The sequence below is a fragment of the Bos indicus x Bos taurus genome, chromosome 15, assembly GCF_003369695.1.
Source record: "Bos indicus x Bos taurus breed Angus x Brahman F1 hybrid chromosome 15, Bos_hybrid_MaternalHap_v2.0, whole genome shotgun sequence".
In the NCBI taxonomy this organism is placed as follows: Eukaryota; Metazoa; Chordata; class Mammalia; order Artiodactyla; family Bovidae; genus Bos; species Bos indicus x Bos taurus.
In genome coordinates, this window is record NC_040090.1 from 2,111,206 (window position 1) to 2,135,156 (window position 23,951).

Sequence of the window (23,951 nt, forward strand, 5' to 3'; positions counted from 1 at the left end):
TTATATAGAAACAACAGTAGTATGGTTTCCTATACTTGCTAGGGAAAATACTGACTTGCTAGGTCAATAATTATCTAAATATTTTATGTCCTTTCTCAAGTTCTTTTTGAGTCTAGAAAGCAAACATGTGGACAAAATGAGTTCTCAGGAATAATAACTTTAGGAGAATCTGCCATGAACCTATAATTTATATTTCAAATTTTCTTTTAAATTAATTTTTACTGCATATTTGTTTCCATAATTACCCACATTCATATGTATATTTATGCTTATATGCATATTTAAGTACATGCCTACATGCATCTTACCAACGTAAACCACATGCAACTCACACACTCATGAGTGAACAGAAAAATGAGTTCAAGAGACAAATGGGACTTGTCTAGTTTTATAGTATAGCCTGAAGCAATGGTTTTGGTGTCTGATAACACATTCTTAAATATTAATCTGTATGTTTTTAAATAGAAATAAACATTTGGTATGTGAATTTAAACACACACACACACAACTCTTTATTTGAAGATATTTCATTTTAATACTTAATATATATCCCGAATATCCTTTGCTCTAGGTTTACTATGGAGTGCTTTTGTCTTATTCTTTTTTTCAATGATAATAAACATCATTATACGAACATTTTTTTTTTTTTTTACTTTTTATTTCTTTATGGCTCTTCTGGTTCTTCATGGCCTCGTGCAGGCTTTCTCTAAATGTGATGAGCAGGGGCTGCTTTTCCGTGCGGTGCACAGGCTTGCCACTGTGGACGTCTCTGGCTTCGGAGCGCAGGCTCTCTTGCCTGGGCTCCGCACTTGCAGCTTGAGGCCCTAGAATGAAGGCTCAGTAGTTGTGGCTCACAGGCTTAGTGCTTGGCAGAATGTGAGATCTTGCCAGACAAGGGATGGGACAGTCACCCTCTGCACTGTTAGGCAGACTCCTAACCACTGGATAACCAGGAATGACCCCATATGAGCATCTTTACTTAGCTCAATTTTCATCTTTATTGACACATTACCCATATTATCACCTTCATGTGACAATTTTAATGAAAAAAGAATAGCAGAGTATAAGATAAGGAACTAATGAAAACATGTTTTAACTCACTGAAGTAAAAAAATAACAACTTTTAAGTTTACAGTAAGCCTTGACTCTTTGTCTTCAGATGCTCAGCCCAGGACACATTTTATGTTCCTTCCTTCCTGTGGACAGTCAGGTCACCAATGGACAGATCTCCATTCAGGCTCAAGTTGAAGGCTGAACTGACTGATACTTACACACTCTAAGAATAACCTAACATAGTTTTTAGATTTGGGTATATTAGAACACCACACAATTGCACTCATCTCACATGCTAGTAAAGTAATGCTCAAAATTCTCCAAGCCAGGCTTCAGCAATATGTGAACTGTGAACTTCCTGATGTTCAAGCTGGTTTTAGAAAAGGCAGAGGAACCAGAGATCAAATTGCCAACATCCGCTGGATCATGGAAAAAGCAAGAGAGTTCCAGAAAAACATCTATTTCTGCTTGATTGACTATGCCAAAGCCTTTGACTGTGTGGATCACAATAAACTGTGGGAAAAAAACAAAACAAAACAATAAACTGTGGAAAACTCTAAAGAGATGGGAATACCAGACTACCTGACCTGCCTCTTGAGAAATCTGTATGTAGGTCAGGAAGCAACAGTTGGAATTGGACATGGAACAACAGACTGGTTCCAAATAGGAAAAGGAGTACGTCAAGGCTGTATATTGTCACCCTGATTATTTAACTTATATGCAGAGTGCATCATGAGAAATGCTGGACTGGAAGAAACACAAGCAGGAATCAAGATTGCTGGGAGAAATATCAATCACCTCAGATATGCAGATGACACCACCCTTATGGCAGAAAGTGAAGAGGAACTCAAAAGCCTCTTGATGAAAGTGAAAGAGTAGAGTGAAAAAGTTGGCTTAAAGCTCAACATTCAGAAAATGAAGATCATGGCATCTGGTCCCATCACTTCATGGGAAATAGATGGGGAAACAGTGGAAACAGTGTCAGACTTTATTTTTCTGGGCTCCAAAATCACTGCAGATGGTGACTGCAGCCATGAAATTAAAAGATGCTTACTCCTTGGAAGGAAAGTTATGACCAACCTAGATAGCATATTCAAAAGCAGAGACATTACTTTGCCAACAAAGGTCCATCTAGTCAAGGCTATGGTTTTTCCACTGGTCATGTATGGATGTGAGTGTTGGACTGTGAAGAAGGCTGAGTGCCGAAGAATTGATGCTTTTGAACTGTGGTGTTGGAGAAGACTCTTGAGAGTCCCTTGGACTGCAAGGAGATCCAACCAGTCCATTCTGAAGGAGATCAGCCTTGGGATTTCTTTGGAAGGAATGATGCTAAAGCTGAAACACCAGTTCCTTGGCCACCTCATGGGAAGAGTTGACTCATTGGAAAAGACTCTGATGTTGGGAGGGATTGGGGGCAGGAGGAAAGCGGACGACAGAGGATGAGATGGCTGGATGGCATTGCTGACTCGATGGACCTGAGTCTCATTGAACTCCAGGAGTTGGTGATGGACAGAGAGGCCTGGTGTGCTTCGATTCATGGGGTTGCAAAGAGTCGGACACGACGGAGTGACTGAACTGAACTGAAGAGTGGCATGGCAAATAGATGGGGAAACAGTGGGAACAGTCACAGACTTTATTTTTGGGAGCTCCAAAATCACTGAAGATGGTGGCTGCAACCATGAAATTAAAAGAGGCTTGCTCCTTGGAAGAAAAGTTATGACCAACCTCGACAGCATAGTAAAAAGCAGAGATATTACTCTGCCAATAAAGGTCCGTCTAGTCAAAGCTATGGTTTTTCTAGTAGTCATGTATGGATGTAAGAGTTGGAGTATAAAGAAAGCTGAGCACTGAAGGAGTGATGCTTTTGAACTGTGGTGTTGGAGAAGACTCTTGAGAGTCCCTTGGACTGCAAGGAGATCCAACCAGTCCATCCTAAAGGAGCTCAGTCCTGGGTGTTCATTGGAAGGACTGATGCTAAAGCTGAAGCTCCAATACTTTGGCCACCTGATGTGAAGAGCTGATTCATTAGAAAAGACCCTGGTGCTGGGAAAGATTGAAGGCAGGAGGAGAAGGGGATGACAGAGGATGAGATGCTTGGATGGCATCACTGACTCACTAGACATGAGCTTTAGCAAATTCAGGGAGATGGTGAAGCACTGGGAAGCCTGGCGTGCTGCAGTTCATGGGGTCGCAAAGAGTTGGACATGACTGAGTGTCTGAACAACAAAAAATCATCAATCCCAGTGGTTATTGCTTTATGCAGGACAAGATCTGAGCTGTCCTTACTAGTTGTCCTTACTGATCTTATGATCTACACCAGTCTTTCTTCCTGACAATCTCAGTGTTTGGGATGAGCATTTTGTTTGCTTGGATTTGTTTAAAGATTTTTTTTTTCTGGAAAGAATGTTAAATTGCCAAAGAAATCTTGCTTACTATCCTATAGTTACTTGGCTTCTTTAGATTCTGCCAACTTCTTTGACAACTTGAAGCCTTACCATAGCTTTTCACTTTTTCAGGGTAGTCTTTTTCATGTTACGTCTATTTATCCCTTCTGTATTGACGAAAGAGTCAATTGTCCTGAGGAAAGCATTCCGACCAGTTAGTTCAAAGTCGAGTTTTACTATTCAATCTCACGTGGACATCTTGTTCTATTTGTAATTAAATCCTTATTTGTGTGTTTGCTTCATGCTTGTCTTCTCTGGTAAACTTCCGCACGTGAGATTAAGACCCATATTTGTTTTGTGTTGAGTATGAACAGCCAGGGCCAAGACCGACTGAACTCATTTGGGACCAATAAACAGTTGAATGAATAAATAATCCTTATCAGTGATGCAAATATTCAAGCGACTTAAGGGATGCAATAATTTCTATGATCTATTTGACTTAATGACATATTTCTATCCCTGTTACCCATGTTTAAGTCAATATGGGTTCCTAGAGGCAATGATGTAACTTGATTTTAGCATGATCAAAGAGAATTAGGACAAATTATATTAACATACTCATGGTCTCATGGGTTCCTGGAGGTAATGATGTAACTCAGTTTTAGCATGATCAAAGAGATAATGAAGTTATATCAGTATACTCTCTATCAATGGTCTCTACCAATAAGCACAGCTGGATCCCTATAGATACATTCATCACTTATTCTCCAACAGTGAGGTTAGGACTTGTCATTGCTCTCGTGGGGGCTTTCCCCCTGGGAGTTCCATGGGTACATAAGTCTCTCTCTCTTCAAGTTCTCATATGACTCCATTAGACCTTATATTATAGGCAGCAGACCACGTGCTGGAGTCCCTTGACCAACATCCAACTCACTGGGATTGTCAACAGTTGTCTAATAGCTATAATGGCCTTTCTCCAAACTGAGATATACTGAGAGCCTGCAGTAATGACCAGGGCAAATGCCTGCGAATAATGACTTTGATTATGATTATAGTGATGGCCCCTTTCAGGACACTCCAGGAATTCTCTTATCTTCTCATGACAGAAGTAGTCTTTCACGGAAGCTGCTGTTGGCGGCTACCTTTCTAGTATCTCCATTTTATGATCATATAGAATCTCAAAGCAACCAGGTGACTTATCTGAGAAGAGAGATCAACAGGTGTTACCACATAATTCATATTAGCTACTTCTTATGGAATTACATATTTTTTCTCAATATCACCTTGATCCAGAGGACTTTTTCCCTTTTGATCAAAGATTAAGAAAAACATCTCAGTAGAATGTCTCCTTTGTTCCATGGACTGAATTTATGATTTGAGACTCACATGTGAATGTACTGCATTTGCCTGTTGCATTTTTCAGGGAGCAGGTAAGCCTCTGCTCAGTCTACAGTCTGTATAAATTTGCAGGGTCAGATTTTTCTAGGAAAATACATCAATGCACCTGTCTCTCTTTGATTTATGTTTAAGTCAATATTGAACTTTTTGAAAATGTTATTATGTGTCTGTCACTTTTAACAAGACAATGTGGTGCGTGCATCATGGACTTTTTACGGAGAATATGTATTTATCTAATAACGAAATGAAAGGAACAAGAGGCTCTTGGGTTCCTGCCCTGCCATGTAGGACTTTGTATCACTGGGCCAAGTTGTCAGACTATCTCAATTTCAGTTTTCCCTTTTAGAATATGGAAATATTAGCTATTTCATCTAATCCCAAGGTATTCCAGGTGGCTCCGTGGTTACAACAAACAAACAAACACAAAACAAAACACCAGCAATGCAGGAGACGGGCTTGATCCCTGGCTCAGGAAGACCCCCTGGAGGAGGGAACGGCAACCCACCCAGTGTTCTCCCTGGAGAATCCCTGGACAGAGGAGCCTGGCGGGCTACAGTCCATGGGTCTCAAAGAGTCAGACACGACTGAGTGACTGAACAGCAACAGTGAGGGATACAGTTATTCTTTATTCCCATGAAGAGAGCATTATTTTTTTCCCTAATTTTGTTTGTTGTTCAGTCATTAAGTTGTACATTTGTCCCTAATAATTAATCATTATTCTGGGTGCCTAATGCCAGTAAAACTTCAAGTGATGGCTGAAGCCCAGGTTTCCTTATTCCCATAAACTGTCTTTTCTAGTGTGATATTTATACCTCTTACTTCCTTGTACTTTTATAATTGCTGCATAAGCCTGAGTCTTCCTCATTCCTCTCTCTCTGTTTCTTCTCTTTTTTAATGTTGTCATGTTTTCTCCAGATTACAATGAATTTTCAAATTGAGATCAAATTTCATACTCTTAGAAGCTCACAGGAAGCTTAAGCTAAGATAAAACAAATTATTGTGAGTAACAAATGAGTTATGAGTCATTAATGGTGCTCCATAGGTTATAACAGGAAGGCGGCATCTAGAGAGAAGTTGCTTAAGACTCTGTGTAAGTTTTAAAACTCGTGTTATTCTTTGAAGAATAAATTTGAATTTTATCAAGGACATAGAGCATCGTGTCAGGAAGACTGCACTTTTTAAGTATCTCCTGGATACCAGTTATTTTAAGTGGCACAATCCATGAAAAACTTCAAAGAAACAAGGTAATAAAGCCTGTAAATAATTTGAAGATTTTTTTATAATGCTTATTCTCACCATTAGATTAATTTTATTGCAACAATGTACTTGAAACTAGCTTTTTCCCCCTCATGTAGGAAAATGCTGGTTTAAGAATCACTCCTCCACTTTGTTGAGAAGAAAGAGGGTTACAAAATAAAATAAAATGAGTTTTAGTATATCTCCCTCCCCAGAATTAGGGACATCTAAGAAGAGTATTGATTGGAGAAGGCAATGGCACCCCCCTCCAGTACTCTTGCCTGGAAACTCCCATGGACGGAGGAGCCTGGTAGGCTGCAGTCCATGGGGTCACTAGGAGTCAGACCTGACTGAGCGCCTTCACTTTCACTTTTCACTTTCATGCATTGGAGAAGGAAATGGCAACCCACTCCAGTGTTCTTGCCTGGAGAATCTCAGGGATGGGGGAGCCTGGTGGGCTGACATCTATGGGGTTGCACAGAGTTGGACATGACTGAAGCAACTTAGCAGCAATAAGAGTATCGATTAAGGTAAGTAAGAACCAAGCAGATGTCTTCTCTGGATAATAAGGCCTCCCAGTCTCCCTACCACTGAAAGCTTGTCGTCGAGATGTGAAAGATACAGGAATTTTTGGCCTCTGGAAGAGACGAATGCAATCTGGGCCCAGTGACGAGGTTTGATCACTCAGAGCTTTTGTGTAATAAACTTTTGTTAAAGTATAAAAGAGATAGAGAAAGTTTCTGACATAGACATCAGAAGGGGGCAGAAAGAGTGCCCCCCTCCTAGTCTTTAGTCAGATGTTTTATGTCTGTTAGAAAGCTATTCATCAGATAAGAGAGACACCTCAAGGCTGACAGAGATTCCACAGGCCCCTCTCCCACAATATGCATTTTTGAGATAGGATGGCATGAGGTCATCTCCCAGCCATAAAATATGAATACTGGTTTGTTGAGCTGTTATCAGCCCAAGGTTTGAGAAAAGAAAAAAATTTAGTCTTAGGTGGAACCATTTTGAAGAAAGGCAAATTCCAAAGCATATACATAGTTTCATTAACATAGCTTAAGAAAAACATTTCCATAAAAAACACGCATTGGTTAGCCCAAGGTTTAGAAAAGCTAAGTTCAGGTGGAAACAGGTGTCGTCATGGCAACACATAATTTTAAGAGAGAAAAACAACAACAAAAAAAAACTGACCCTTGTAGTTTTTTTCCTCCTGCCGCTTAAGGGAGAGATAAAAAATGTCTGACACTTGCAGCCTATTTCCTCTGTTTGGAGACCCCTGGCCTTCCCGCCTGATACCCTCTCACCACCAAGGGTGGGTGGGGAGCTGCAGACTTCTGTCAAGACCTCCACCCTCCCTTCCCACCCACAACCTCATAGCCTGGTTTTTGTCCTCTACGTTGAGACTTAAGGACTAATCTCATGATTCTGTTTATTGCTGTGTCACTCACCACAAAGCTGAGGAATCTCAGGAAAGCCCTCAACCCCTGTTAAATACTGTCCACAACTCTTCATATCTCTCTTCTTAAGCCCAGCAGCCCCTACTGCCCAATTCCGTAAATCATTCTACTGTTCCTTTTGGAATCTACAGTTAGTCATCAGCGTAACCTAATATACAGTAACTTTGCCTCCTTTTCCTAATATAACATTAACTTTACATTAACTACTTGTCCAGCTGAAATCTGTGTTCTGAGACAAGGCTTCCCTAGCAGCAATCTCAGTGGTGAAAATTTTCTTACCCACTTTCCTCTTAATGCTGTATTGTTCCATGATTTTGAATTTGTAATATTTTCATACTTTGATTTTTTTTTCTCCAAGCTCTTTCCTTAAGCGATCTTACTTAGTTTTGTGGATTCAATATGATATGAGAGGGTTAAATCAATACCAAATTGCTAACATAGTGAAGTGATATATAGTGAAGTCACTCAGTCGTGTCTGACTCTTTGCGACCCCATGGACTGTAGCCTACCAGGCTCCTCTGTCTATGGGATTTTCCAGGCAATAGTCCTGGAGTGGATTGCCATTTCCTTCTCCAGGGGATCTTCCCCACCCAGGGATTGAACCCAGGTCTCCCGCATTGTAGACAGATGCTTTACTGTCTCTGATGCAACTAGCTTAATTATTTATGCAGCCCTTCTAAGTTAGATGGCTAGAAGGAATCTGAAATTCACAACGCCTAACCTGCAATCGTCTTTCATGTTCTTTCTCAAACATCTGCTTCTTCTACACCATTCCCTATAGGGCTATACACAAAATGGAATCATTATTGTTCTTTCTCTGATGCCTACATTCAATGTATCAGGAAATCCAGCAAGTTCTATTTTTGAAATGCACTCAGAATTGGGTAATTTCTCACTGAGAGCCTGCTCCAAGCCATCATTAACTGTTGTGTAGATTAAGAAGTTGAATACAAAGAATAATGAAATGGGTGAAAGCATAGTAATCCAGACTTCATTCTCACATGGAATCTTTCCTTGTGACACCTACATTTTGTGTGCCTAGACACATGTTGTCACTATCTTCTAATAGTAAGAATATTTACATTGATTGAATCCTGTTAAGTGCCAGGCGATATTGTAATATCCACTTGACACATTAAGAAATTGAGGCTCATACACTCTAGTTAATATCCAAGATGACTCAGCAAATAATCAAGTCTTACTTGGCATAGCTGGACAGTGCACAACTTGAATAAAAGAGGACTATTGCTTGAAAAATTGCAAGAAGTATGGACGAATATGAGGCTGAAAGGATTTGGGGAAAGAAGCAAATGAATGAGTGAGCATATAAAATGCTCAACTTCACAGTTATCTGGAATTCGTCAATAGCAACATACACTCTGTAATCAATACATAGACCATTAACTCTGTCCTAGTCATAATGTGTGGAAGCCTACAATGCCAGTTTGCATTATCACTTCAGTTTGATAATGAGTTCAAGAGAAAACTGATGGCCAACTGATATTGAGTAACACCCAAAGTCAGTTATCTAGTACAAGGTGGAGCTAGAATTTGCATCCAAGTGTCCCTAGCCTGGAGTCACACTTTAAACAATTACTCTCTGATGTCTGAATTTCTATAGTATCCCACTGCCTGGGAATTACACATTCTATGTATCCTATTATCCTCTGAGACTACTGAAACCTAGAAAACGATATATGGAAATTTGTGTCGCTAGATTATAACGTTGTTCTTGATATAACGGTCTTCCCTGTAGATCAAAGGGTAAAGAATCTGCCTGCTACACAGGAGACCTGGGTTTGATCCCTGGATTAGGAAGATCCTCTGGAGAAGGGAATGGCGATTCACTCCAGTATTCTTGCCTGAAGAATCCTGTGGACAGAGGAGCCTGGAAGGCTACAGTCCATGGGGTAGTAAAGAGTCAAACATGACTGAGCAACTAACACTAAACTTGATACAATAGTGATTGCAGTGAAATGCATTAAATTATAGTAACCTATTTTATTGCATGAATTTCCTTGTTTTTGAAAATATGAATTGGAGGCTAAAAAAAAATCTCATTTTAACATTTATTTTTATTTTTTGGCCACACTGAATGGCATGTTGTATTTTAGTTCTCTGACCAGGGATCAAACCTGTGCCCTTGCTTTGGAAGCATGGAGTCTTAACCACTGAATCTCCAATTAAGTCCCCTAACAAATCTCATTCTAAGAAATCTCTGCAATCATCGTGTAGATGTCTGTTTACAATTCTGAACTTAAGATTCAATCATTTATGAGGATAGATGATTGGGTTATATTATCTTAAAAATTCTTTAAGCTAGAATATTCTGTGTTTCTACCATTATTTAAAAATTAACTTTTGTTGTTATGTCCATGTTAAATTGAGCAAATTCTGGTATAAGTTATACCTTGGACATAATTATGTTTCTAAGCACAGTTACAGCCCAGATCTTCTTTTCTCATTGATATAGTGCATTTTGATAATGCATAAATAACCCCCATGGAGAATAGTACAGTCGTGACTGAGTTCATTCTTGCCGGGATAACTGATGACCCACAACTGCAGATCCCACTCTTTCTAGTGTTCACGCTCATCTACCTCCTCACTCTGGTTGGGAACCTGGGGGTGATCACGCTGATCCTGCTGGACTCTCGTCTCCACACTCCCATGTACGTCTTCCTCAGCCACCTCTCCCTGATGGACTTTGGTTACTCCACAGTCGTCTCTCCCAAAGTGATGGCTGGATTCCTCACGGGAGACAAGGTCATTTCCTACAAAGCTTGTGCTGCTCAGTTTTTCTTTTTTGCTGTCTTTCTCGCTGTGGAAACTTTTCTCTTGTCTTTAATGGCCTATGACCGTCATGCAGCAGTGTGCAAGCCACTCCATTACACCAACATCATGACACCAAGAGTGTGTGCCTGGATGGTCGTAGCGGCCTACGTCCTCGGTTTTCTAGTGGCCTCTGTGCACACTTGGAATGCATTCAGTCTCTCTTTCTGCAGATCCAACGTGATTGATCACTTTTTCTGTGACGCTACTCCTGTCCTGGCTCTCTCATGCTCAGATAACAACAGAAGCGAGATAGTGTTTTTTGTTTTGGTGAGCTTCAATATCACCTTTACTCTCCTGATCATCTTGATCTCTTACCTGTTTATCTTTGTCACCATTCTGAGGGTGCGCTCATCTGAAGGACATCAGAAGGCCTTTTCCACCTGTGCGTCCCACCTCACTTCCGTCTCCATCTTCTATGGGACAGGCGCCTTCATGTACCTACAGCCCGGCTCCCGCCATTCCATGAGCACAGACAAGATGGCGTCTGTGTCCTACGCCATAGTCATCCCCATGCTGAATCCGCTGATCTATAGTCTGCGGAACAAAGAGGTCAAGAGGGCGCTAAAAAAGGCTGTGGGGAGAGCAACGTTTTCTGTAAGATTCATATCTTAATTATATAGAAACAACAGTAGTATGGTTTCCTATACTTGCTAAGGAAAATACTGACTTGCTAGGTCAATAATTATCTAAATATTTTATGTCCTTTCTCAAGTTCTTTTTGAGTCTAGGAAGCAAACATGTGGACAAAATGAGTTCTCAGGAATAATAACTTAAGGAGAATCAACCATGAACCTATGATTTATATTTCAAATTTTCTTTTAAATTAATTTTTACTGCATATTTGTTTCCATAATTACCCACATTCATATGTATATTTATGCTTATATGCATATTTAAGTACATGCCCACATGCATCTTACCAATGTAAACCACATGCAACTCACACACTCATGAGTGAACAGAAAAATGAGTTCAAGAAACAAATGGGACTTGTCTAGTTTTATAGTATAGCCTGAAGCAATGGTTTTGGTGTCTGATAAGGCCGTGGCACCCCACTCCACTACTCTTGCCTGGAGAATCCCATGGATGGAGAAGCCTGGTAGGCTGCAGTCCATGGGGTCTCACAGAGTCGGACACGACTGAGCAACTTCACTTTCACTTTTCACTTTCATGCATTGGAGAAGGAAATGGCAACCGACTCCAGTGTTCTTGCCTGGAGAATCCCACGGACGGGGGAGCCTGGTGGGCTGTCGTCTATGGGGTTGCACAGAGTCGGACACGACTGACGCGATTTAGCAGCAGCAGCAGCAGCAACACATTCCTAAATATTAATCTGTATGTTTTTAAATAGAAATAAACATTTGGTATGTAAATTAAACACACACACACACAACTCTTTATTTGAAGATATTTCATTTTAATAATATTTGTCCCGAATATCCTTTGCTCTAGGTTTACTACATAATGCTTTTGTCTTATTCTTTTTTCAGTGATAATAAACATCACTATATGAACCTCTTTTTAAAACGTTTTCTTTCTTTATTTCTTTATGGCTCTTCTGAGTCTTCATGGACTCGTGCAGGCTTTCTCTAAATGTGATGAGCAGGGGCTGCTTTTCCGTGCAGTGCACAGGCTTGCCATTGTGGGCGTCTCTGGCTTCGGAGCGCAGGCTCTCTGGGCTGGGCTCTGCACTTGCAGCTTGAGGCCCTAGAATGAAGGCTCAGTAGTTGTGGCTCACAGGCTTAGTGCTTGGCAGAATGTGAGATCTTGCCAGACAAGGGATGGGACCCTCACCCTCTGCACTGTTAGGCAGACTCCTAACCACTGGACAACCAGGAATGACCCCATATGAGCATCTTTATTTAGCTCAGTTTTCATCTTTATTGACACATTACCCATATTATCATCTTCATGTGACAATTTTAATGAAAAAAGAATAGCAGAGTATAAGATAAGGAACTAATGAAAACATGTTTCAACTCACTGAAGTAAAAATAACAACTTTTAAGTTTACAGTAAGCCTTGACTCTTTGTCTTCAGATGCTCAGCCCAGGACACATTTTATGTTCCTTCCTTCCTGTGGACAGTCAGGTCACCAATGGACAGATCTCCATTCAGACTCAAGTTGAAGGCTGAACTGACTGATACTTACCACACTCTAAGAATAACCTAACATACTTTTTAAAGTTGGGTATATTAGAACACTAAGACTCATTCAAAGATATGATGATACTTATAAAAATATCTTTTACAAAGAGAACAGTATCAAATTAATTGAGTCTAAAGAGAATTTCTTTGAATTATCATTTCCTATGTAGTGGGTAGCTCAAACTACTGCACAATTGCACTCATCTCACACACTAGTAAAGTAATGCTCAAAATTCTCCAAGCCAGGCTTCAGCAATATGTGAACTGTGAACTTCCTGATGTTCAAGCTGGTTTTAGAAAAGGCAGAGGAACCAGAGATCAAATTGCCAACATCCGCTGGATCATGGAAAAAGCAAGAGAGTTTCAGAAAAACATCTACTTCTGCTTCATTGACTATGCCAAAGCCTTTGATTGTGTGGATCACAATAAACTGTGGAAAATTCTGAAAGAGATGGGAATACCAGACTACCTGACCTGCCTCTTGAGAAATTTGTATGGAAGGTCAGGAAGCAACAGTTAGAACTGGACATGGAACAACAGACTGGTTCCAAATAGGAAAAGGAGTACATCAAGGCTGTATATTGTCACCCTGTTTATTTAACTTATATGCAGAGTACATCATGAGAAACGCTGGACTGGAAGAAACACAAGCAGGAATCAAGATTGCCGGGAGAAATATCAATAACCTCAGATATGCAGATGACACCACTCTTATGGCAGAAAGTGAAGAGGAACTAAAAAGCCTCTTGATGAAAGTGAAAGTGGAGAGTGAAAAAGTTGGCTTAAAGCTTAACATTCAGAAAACAAAGATCATGGCATCTGGTCCCACCACTTCATGGCAAATAGATGGGGAAACAGTGGAAACAGTGTCAGACTTTATTTTTGTGGGCTCCAAAATCACTACAGATGGTGACTGCAGCCATGAAATTAAAAGACGCTTACTCCTTGGAAGGAAAGTTATGACCAACCTAGATAGCATATTCAAAAGCAGAGACATTACTTTGCCAACAAAGGTCCGTCTAGTCAAGGCTATGGTTTTTCCACTGGTCATGTATGGATGTGAGAGTTGGACTGTGAAGAAAGCTGAGTGCTGAACAATTGATGCTTTTAAACTGTGGTGTTGGAGAAGACTCTTGAGAGTCCCTTGGACTGCAAGGAGATCCAACCAGTCCATTCTGAAGGAGATCAGCCTTGGGATTTCTTTGGAAGGAATGATGCTAAAGCTGAAACTCCAGTACTTTGGCCACCTCATGGGAAGAGTTGACTCATTGGAAAAGACTCTGATGCTGGGAGGGATTGGGGGCAAGAGGAGAAGGGGACGACAGAGGATGAGATGGCTGAATGGCATCACTGACTCGATGGACGTGAGTTTGGGTGAACTCCGGGAGTTGGTGATGGACAGGGAGGCCTGGCGTACTGCGATTCATGGGGTCACAAAAAGTCGGACATGACTGAGCGACTGATCTTACCTGATATGATGTAGTGGGTTTTCCTGTGAATATTTATTCTAGGCTAAATGAATTAGAATACATATATAATATAAAATATATGAAAGTATATATTTATTTCAAGGTGTAGCACATCTTTTTTTCATGTGATGTCTGAAATCTAGTATCAAGGGCTCCTGTGGTTTGACTTGAAGGGCCAGCACGTCCTGTTATGGAGTGACAGAGATAATGAAGTATGTATCCCTCAGAACCAAGTGAAATATCATAGGAATAGATTATCTCTCCTAGTAGGGAGGGACTATCACCTTGTATGAGAAAAGGAACCAGGTTCTTCATTTTCTGTGAGTTATCTTTATAAAATGGGAAAACCTCCCTGGAGATTTAAGGGCAAAGAATCACTTTTGGCTATGCAATTTGAAGATCCCAATGGAAAAGCAAAGATGTTGAGTCCCTTGATAAAAATGTTTAGTAATTTTAATTTGGCAAGGGCAGAGTGTTAAACCCAGAGCAGAACCTTCTAAGCACAAGGTCTGAGTAACGGCAGTGGATTCTTGCTCATGAAGCGAGCCCTGAAGAGTCCTCCCCTTCTTAGATATAATCTCTTAAAAATTACAACCATTAGTATTTAAAATTAAGTTAGTCTCCACTTTTTAGGTCATTGTGAAAATGCAAATCAAAATAACAATGAAAGAACACTGCACATTTTTCAGAATGGCCGAAGTCCAGAACACTGACAACACCAAATGCTGCTAAAGATGTGAACAGCTGAAAAAATATTACCATCTTGAGGAAAGGGATTTCTGTGGAGCACATTTTGAGACAAGTAGCCTTGTTGCGATTCACTTTTGACCATATATCAGCTGTTCTGTACTGTGTATGAACACCCTTCGTAGCAGAAAAGCATACAGCTTAAATGTATTAATACTTAGTATTTCTGAAGCCTGAATTCTCACATTTACCTCTGCTTTGTGTTTTTTCCAAGTTACTTAACTTCTCAAATGTGTTTATTTTTTTCTTTCTCATTTTTAGAAGGCAATCATAATAATGTCTACATGGGAGTTTTTTGTGAGTGCTGTATTAGGTAAGGCCTGGCATATATGTTCAGCAGCCATATACTATATTGTGTATATTATTGGCATAACATACATGAAAAAGTGAAAGTCATGTCCGACTGTTTGCAACCCTTTTTCCATGGACTGTATAGTCCATGGAATTCTCCTGCCCAGAACACTGGGATGGGTAGCCTTTCCCTTCTCCAGGAGATCTTCCCAATCCAGGAATGAAACCCAGGTCTCCCACATTGCAGGCGGATTCTTTACCAGATGAGCCACAAGAGAAGCCCATAGCATACATAATACTATATTATATATATATATATATATATACACATATACATACACACATACATATATACATACACACACACACACACACACACACGCATTATACTACTAATGAAGGCAACATTACAGTCATTCTAAATGCTAATAGCACCTGATTGGCAACCCACTCCAGTAGTCTTGCCTGGAAAATCCCAGGGACAGAGGAGCCTAGTGGGCTGCTGTCTATGGGGTTGCACAGAGTCGGGCACGACTGAAGTGACTTAGCAGCAGCAGACCATAATCATCACATTTTATTTGCAGCATAATAATTTGTATGCATTTTTTATATTCCAGTTTAAAATGTAAGCTTCTGTATTTCTGGGAAAAAAAGGTTTTAATATGTTGTGTGTTCTTAAGGAATCTTTGTAAGTTAATAAAAGAATAACTAATCATAATAACATTTTTGAGTGATTATCACTTTAGGCACTGCAATGAGATAACACATAAAAATTACCTTCCAAGCATATTATGATACAATGATGTATAAAGATTTCATAGTACAAAGGATAGAATCTGGTGTTTAAATTTAGTTACGTTTGTTTGCACTTTATATGCTCATATGTCTGATACTATATGGATAGTCTGCACCATGAACTTAGAAGAAAGATTCTAATGCATCTCTGGTAATAAGAGTAGAACTGTTTCTACCAGGACAAAAACAATAAACACCAAACATTGTTAGTCTATTACTTGTTGAAAGATATGTGCAGCCTGAATACTTTGGCGTATGAGAATTCTATTTGGTCGTTTCTCAATAGAGTAGATATTAACCACCCCAAAATCACAAGGTAAATCCTAGGAATTACTCTGCTGGAGCTTTTAAAACTCACAGGCTGTTGGGAATAACTTTAAATGTGATGGATTCTCCCTGAGAAATAGGATATGACTTGGCACACATGATACAGATTCCTACTGAGTGAGAATAAAATGTACTCCAATCTGAAACTAATTGCCAACCCCAGTGGTTTTTCCTTTATGTAGGACAAGAGTTGAGTTATTCTTACCAGTTGTCCATGCTTTTCCTACAACCCATACCAATCATTCCGCCTGATCATTTTGTTTTTACATTAATTAGTTTATTTTAGTTGTCCTCCTGATAATTTTGACATTTGGGATGAGCATTTTTGTTTGTTTGCATTTGTTTATGAATTTTATTCTGTGACAGACCCTGAAAACAAACTTCCAAGGAACACGTCTTGCTAACTGTGGGCAATCCCTCTGGCTTATTCAGATTCTGACGACTTCTTTGACAACTTGAGTCCTGACCATAGCTTCATCCTTTGTGTAGTTTTCCATGTACATTTATTCATCCTTTATGTATTAGCTGAGGTGTTGCTTCTCTTGAGAAAACATTCTGGCCTGTCAATTTAGGGTAGATTTTTATCTTACATGGGTACCTGCTTATAAAATTTATAATTTTATGTCCTTTTTCCTGAGTTTGTTTCTTGTCTGTGTTCTCCGGTAAACCTACGCATATGAGACTAAGCACGTGTTTCTTTTGCCTGGATATGAACACCCAAGGCTAGGACTATGGTTAAACTCATTTGGGACCAATACACAGTTGAAAAAATGATAATTATAATTAATAGTTCAAATATTTCAGATGAAATAAGGCATGAAATTCTTTCTGGGATCCATTTGGCTTCATGGCAGACCTCTCTCCCTATCCTCCCATGTTTATGTCAATACTGGGCCCTAGAAATAAAGATACAACTTGATGTTAGCATGGTCATAGAGAGTTAATACACGTTATGCTAATACACTAATGACCTCCCTCAACAAGCAGAGCTGGATTCTTATAGACACATTCATTACCTGTTCTCCAGTAGTGAGATTAGGACCTGTTGCTCTCATGGGGACTTTGTCCCTGAGAAGTCCATGAGTTTATAATGTTCTCTCTCTCTTCCAGTTTCCAATAACTCCATCTGGCCTTTTATTATAGGTAACAGACCAAGGGCTAGAGCCCCTTGACCATTCATTCATTTAAATGATTGTCAGTACTTGTCTAAACAGATATGATGGCCTTACCCAAACCGAGATGTACAGGGAGCCTGCAATAATGACCAGGGCAAAAAATCATGACTTTGATTGTGGTGATCACCATTTTCAGGACACTACAAGGATTCTCTTCTTTTCTCATGACAGCGGTAGTCTTTCAGGGAGGGTGTTGTTTGGGGCTGCCTTTCTAATATCCCCATTTTCTAGATGAATATATAGTTGCTTAAGGAAATTAAGTGATTTATTTATTAAGAAGAAGAAAGATCAGCAGCTCTTTCTGTGCAAGTCATGTTAACTACTTTTCTGCCATTCAGTAGTTTTTTTTTTTTTCAAAATCTCTGTTTACTGTGAAGAACTTTTTCCTTTGGTCAAAGACTCAGAACATTTCAGTAGAATGTTTCTTTTCTTTTATGGACTGAATTTCTGATTTGAGACTCATATGTGAAAGTGTTGAATTCGCCTGTTCATTGTCCAGGGAGCAAGGTAAGCATCCAATTAAATCTGCAATCTGTATAAATTTTTCAGGGCAGAGGTAACCAGGAAAATACATCAAGGCACCTGTTTCCATCTCTATTTATTCATAACTGAGTACTGAACATTTTGAATGGAATGTTACTATGTGTCTGTAATTTTAAAATAAGAGACTGTGTCACCAACGCCATAGAAATTCTTAAGGAGAATATGCATTTACCATGTTAAAACAAACAAAAGAAACAAGAGGGTCCTGAGTCTCTGCCTCCCCATGCTTGACTATGTAGAATTTAAACAAGTTGTTAAACCTTTCTTATTTTTAAATTTCCTCTTTGGGGGTATGGTAATTGGTAATTTTAGCTCCATTGGCTAATCCCAATGTCTTTGCATCTCAACTGGAAAATTTATGAAAATCTGGAGAGCACGTGACAGTGTTTATGAAAAGAGGAGGAATAGAGAGTGATAAGCACAGAGGGTTCAGGCTAACAGACCCGTAGTAAAAATGCACTGAAAGAAGAGGTGTAAAAATCACGTCAGAAAGGAGAATTCACAGGAATGAGGAAACCTGGATTGCAGTTTCATTCTTTTTTTTTTTAAATATTTGTTTGTTTTTGTTTGTCTCCCGGCACCAGGTCCTAGTTGTAGCACAGGATCTTTAACCTTCCTTGCTGCATGCAAACTTTTATTTGCAGCATGTGGGGTCTGATTCCCCAACCAGGAATCAAACCTGGGCCCCCTGCATTGAAAGTGCAGAATCTTAGCCAACGGACCACTAGGGAAGTCCCCCAGTTGTCATTCTGAAGCTTTGCTGGCATTAGGCACCCAGAATTATTAACTATTAGATATATTGCCTGGTGAACTAGACTGTAAATTAGATCATGGTACCATCCCACTGACCTGAGGGACAAAAATGATGCTCTCTTCTTGGGAATAAAGAATAAGAATATATCATAATAATGATCATTGTATATAACTGTCTTCATCTTATACACTTTCTGATCAGGGAATATATATATATATATTCTTATGTCATTGTAAACCTTAGAATTAGGACACAACTGGATATACTGTAAGCACTTACTTAGTACTTGGAGAAAGAATAAATGTTGGATGAATAACTGCACAAATTCCAACACTCTATGTGGCTTATTAATTGAGGTTACTCAAAACTTATGCAACTTCTAGGTGTAGAAGTATTTTTTTTTTTTTTTTTAATCTTTCTTTCTGGAGAGAGGGGAGAGGAACTAGATGGTATACTTGTGTGGATATCGTCCTTATCACTGGGCTGGGATTCTGAAAGATAGTGTATTAAGCAAATTACCACTAGCTAATTGTATGTTTGATTCCCAAAGCTAAGCTTTTTACCTCCTACATTGCCTGTGAATGATGAACTCAAGAAATCATCTCACTCATGAATAAGCCAATATAATAATTTTTTTTGTGCCAAGTGCTGGGATAGAGAGTTTAGATTATATCTAAAATATTAGGAGAATATGTTTTAGTGATCAAGAGCTCAGGCTTTGACATGACTTCAAATACCAGCTCTGCTACTTGCTAGCTTTATGGATGTCAGTGTGTAATTTCTTGTCAGCAAGCTTCAGTTTCCCCATATGTGAAATGGGAATAATATCTCCCATGATTGGGAGATGAGTCAATGTAGATATGCACAATGTTATATGGTGTCCAGAAAATAGAAAGCGCTCAGTAGTTTTAACTCTCATAGTTTAATCCATTACGTTTCTCCACTTATACAGTATAGATGATCTGTATGGTGGATGAAGCTTAACTTAGGATAAAACAAATACGAGTAACAAAGTGATCCATGGGGCTCCATAGGTTATAACGGAAAGGCACTGTCTAGAGAGGAGTTGCTGAAGACTTCATGAGAGCTTTGAAACCCCTGTTATTCTTTGAAGAATGAATTTGAATTGTAATTGAGGGCACATAGCTTCTTGTGCACTTTTTAATTATGTCCTGAACACCCAATATATGCTGATCTGATCCATAAAAATCCTTAAAGAAAGACTGCTAAAAGGTCAATACATGATTCAAAGATTTTTATAATTCTTATCAGTAGATTAATGTTATCACAAGAATGTGCCTGAAACTATTTTGTCTCCCTTGTAGGAAAATGCCCAATTAAGACACACTCCTTTACATTATTGAGAAGAGAAATGGTAAAAAATAAAATGAAATGTTTCCAGTATATTCTTCCTCCCCCGATTTATGGACATCTAATATATGGGCTTCCTTTGTAGCTCAGTTGGTAAAGAATCTGCCTGCAGTACAGGAGACCTGGGTTTGATCCCTGGGTTGGGAAGATCCCCCTGGAAAAGGAAATGGCAGCCCACTCCAGTATTTTTGCCTGGAAAATCCCATGGACAGAGGAGCCTGGTGGGCTGAAAGAGTTGGGCATGACTGAGTGACTAACACTTACTTACTTAATATATGAGTATTGACTTAGGTAAACAATAAACAAGAAGGTATCTTCTTTGGATAATAATGCCTCCCTGTGACCTCCCTAACACCACCAGCAGGGTCAGGAGGCTTCTGTCAAGACCTTTACCCTCCCTTTTCAGCCCACAGGCTCATAGGCTGGTCATCATCGCCTACTGTGTGTCACTCACCACGAAACTAGCCCAGCAGCCACTCCTGCCCAACTCCTGAAATTACTCTACTCTTCCTTCTGGAATTTACAGTATAACCAGTATACACTTAACTTCTCCCCTGGAAGTTCCCTCAACCTACTCGCCCAGATGAAAACTGTGTCCAGGGACAGAGCTTCCCTAGCACTCATCTCAGAGGTGACAATTTTCTTTCCTTCTTCCCTCTTAGAGCTGTATTGCTCCATGATCTTGACTTTGTAACATTAGCATACCCTGATTTTTTTTGTCCTCCAATCTCCTTCCTTAAGTGATGTCATTTAGTTTTGTGGATTTCATGTAATATGAGAAGGTTAAACCATAGCAATTGCCAATATACTTTGATTTAATAAAATCTGATGCAACAAGTCCAATTGTTTATGCAATCCTTTTAAGTTAGATGGCCTAAAAAATCTCGAACTCAGCATGACTAATCTGAAATCATCTTTCTTGTCCTTTCTCAAACATCTGCTTCTTCTACACCATTCCCTCTAGGACTGTACAAAAAAAAAAGGAATCAACACTGTTCCCTCTAATGTCCGACACTGAATACATCAGGAAATCCAGCAAGCTCTATTTTGAAATCACACTGATAACTAGATTATTTTCACTACTTCATTCACTATCACCTTGCTCCAAGCCATCATTAACTTCTGCAGAGATTAATGGGATTAATGCACAGAAAAATGAAATGGGAGAAAGCACAGTGCCCCACACTTCCTGCTCGAATGGAAGTTTTCCCTAGCCTCATTGATGTTTGGGTCTCTAGACAGATTCTGTCACTATCTTCTAACAGTAAGAATATCTATATTGATTGAATCTGGTTAAGTGCTAGATGGTATTCTTTATTCCATTTTACAGGAGAAACCGAGGCTCAGACACTCTGGTTAATACACAAGATGACTCAGAAAATAAATCAATTCTGACTTGGCATAGCTGCACTGTTTATGACTTGAGTAAAACAGGGTTATTATTTGAAAAATTGGAGGAAATTATGGACAGAATATGAAAGTGAAAGGATTTGGGGAAAGAAGACAAGTGAATGAGTGAGCATATAGGATGTTTGATTTCAGAGTTATCTGAAATTTCTCGATTACAGCATTCACTCCTGTAATCAATGCATAGACCAATAACTCCGTCCTAGTCATAATGTGTATGGCAACCCACTCCAGTATTTTTGCCTGGAGAATCCCCATGGATAGAGGAGACTGGTGGGCTACAGTCCACGGGGTTGCAAAATGTCCAACTTGACTGAGTAACTAAGAAGTCATAATGTGTAAAAGCCTACAGTGCCAGTTTGCATTATCACTTCAGTCTGTTGATGAGTTCAAGGGAAAAATGATGGCCAAATGATATTAAGCAATACCCGGTCATCTCATACAAGGCGGAGATAGAATTTGCACTCAGATATTCTTAGTCTGGACTTACACTTTAAACTTTTACTCTCTGATGTCTTTATTCTTTATAGAGGACTTTCTCAGTATCCCACTCTGTGGGAATTACTTGTTCTATGTATCCTATTACCTGTGAGACTATTGAAGTCTTGAACATGATATATTAAAATTTGCATTACTAGAATAAAATACTGCTCTTGATACACCAGTGGTAACTACAATGAAATGAATTAAGTTACAGTAATCTATTTTATTGCATGAATATTCTGTTTGAAAATCTGAATGGAAGGATAGCAAATCTAAGTTTAATTAATTTATTTACTTTTCTTTTTTGGCCATACCATGTGGAATATGAGCTCTCCATTCCCAACCAGGGATCAAACCTGCACCCCCTCACTGGAAGCATGGAGTCTTAAACACTGAACCACCAGGGAAGTACCCTAATAAATTTCATTTTTAACAGATCTCTGCAGTGATTTTGCATAAGTCTCTTCATTCTTATGCCCATGTTAAATTCGGAAAATTCGGATATAAAGCATAACTTGAATGCAATTATGGTTCTGAGCTCAGTTACTACCTGAACCCTCTTTTCTCATTGATATAGTGCATCTTCAAAATGCATAAATAACCCCCATGGAGAACAGTACAGTCGTGACTGAGTTCATTCTTGCCGGGATAACTGATGACCCACAACTGCAGATCCCACTCTTTCTAGTGTTCACGCTCATCTACCTCCTCACTCTGGTTGGGAACCTGGGGGTGGTCACGCTGATCCTGCTGGACTCTCGTCTCCACACTCCCATGTACATCTCCCTCAGCCACCTCTCCCTAATGGACTTTGGTTACTCCACAGCCGTCACTCCCAAAGTGATGGCTGGATTCCTCACGGGAGACAAGGTCATTTCCTACAATGCTTGTACCACTCAGCTTTTCTTTTTTGTTGGCTTTCTTGTTGTGGAAACTTTTCTCTTGGCTTCAATGGCCTATGACCGTCATGCAGCAGTGTGCAAGCCACTCCATTACACCAACATCATGACACCAAGGGTGTGTGCCTGGATGGTTGTAGGATGCTATGTCTTTGGCTTCCTCCAGGCCTCCATGCACACTTGGAATACATTCAGTCTCTCTTTCTGCAGATCCAATGTGGTTGATCACTTTTTCTGTGATGTTACTCCCGTCCTGGCTCTCTCATGCTCAGACAGCAACAGAAGTGAGATGGTGTTTTTTATTTTGGCAGGCTTCAATATCATCTTCACTATTATGGTCATCTTGATCTCTTACCTGTTTATCTTTGTCACCATTCTGAGGGTGCACTCATCTGAAGGACATCAGAAGGCCTTTTCCACCTGTGCGTCCCACCTCACTTCCATCTCCATCTTCTATGGGACAGGCGCCTTCATGTACCTACAGCCCGGCTCCCACCATTCCATGAGCACAGACAAGATGGCGTCTGTGTTCTACGCCATAGTCATCCCCATGCTGAATCCGCTGATCTATAGTCTGCGGAACAAAGAGGTCAAGAGGGCGCTAAAAAGGCTGTGGAGACCCTGAGAATGAGCTTACGGTTGCTGGGGTAGGGGGAATGATGGGGAAGGGATAATTAGGGAGTCTGGGACGGAGATGCACACACTGCTGTATTTAAAATGGATGAAGGGCCTACTGTAGGGCGCATGGAACGCTGCTCCATGTTACGTGGCAGCCTGGATGGAGGGGGAGCTCGGGGGAGAGTGGATGTATGTGTATGTCTGGCTGAGCCCCTTCACTGTTGATCTGAAACTATCACAACATTGTGAATCAGCTATATCCCAGTACAAAATAAAAAGTTAAAAAATAAAATAAAATAGAGCTAAAAATGGCTGTGGGGAAAGCAAAGTCTTCAATAAGACATATATTTTAATTATGTATATACAACAACAGTATGGTTTCATATAAGTCATATCAAGCTAGGGAAAATATTGACTTGTTATGTCAACAATTATAAAAATGTTTTTACATCCTTTCTCAAGTTCTTTTTAAGTCTAGGAAGCAAATGTGTTGACAAAATGAGATCTCAGGAATAATAACATTGGAAGAATCAATCATGAAGCTATAATTCATATTTT

The 23,951-nt window shown here is 39.7% G+C and overlaps 2 protein-coding genes across 2 annotated transcripts; both read left to right on the forward strand.

The window, feature by feature from the left end:
• The first annotated feature begins 10,033 nt into the window (after nt 1-10,033).
• LOC113904619 (olfactory receptor 5B12-like) lies at nt 10,034-10,978 on the forward strand. The gene has a single exon (XM_027561748.1). It carries the CDS (start codon nt 10,034-10,036, stop codon nt 10,976-10,978), a length of 945 nt encoding a protein of 314 aa, XP_027417549.1.
• An 11,504-nt stretch (nt 10,979-22,482) lies between these two features.
• LOC113904620 (olfactory receptor 5B12-like) lies at nt 22,483-23,746 on the forward strand. Its single transcript, XM_027561749.1, has 2 exons — nt 22,483-23,384; nt 23,704-23,746. The coding sequence occupies exons 1-2, from the start codon at nt 22,483-22,485 to the stop codon at nt 23,744-23,746; spliced, it is 945 nt and encodes a 314-aa protein (XP_027417550.1).
• The last annotated feature ends 205 nt before the right edge of the window (nt 23,747-23,951 follow it).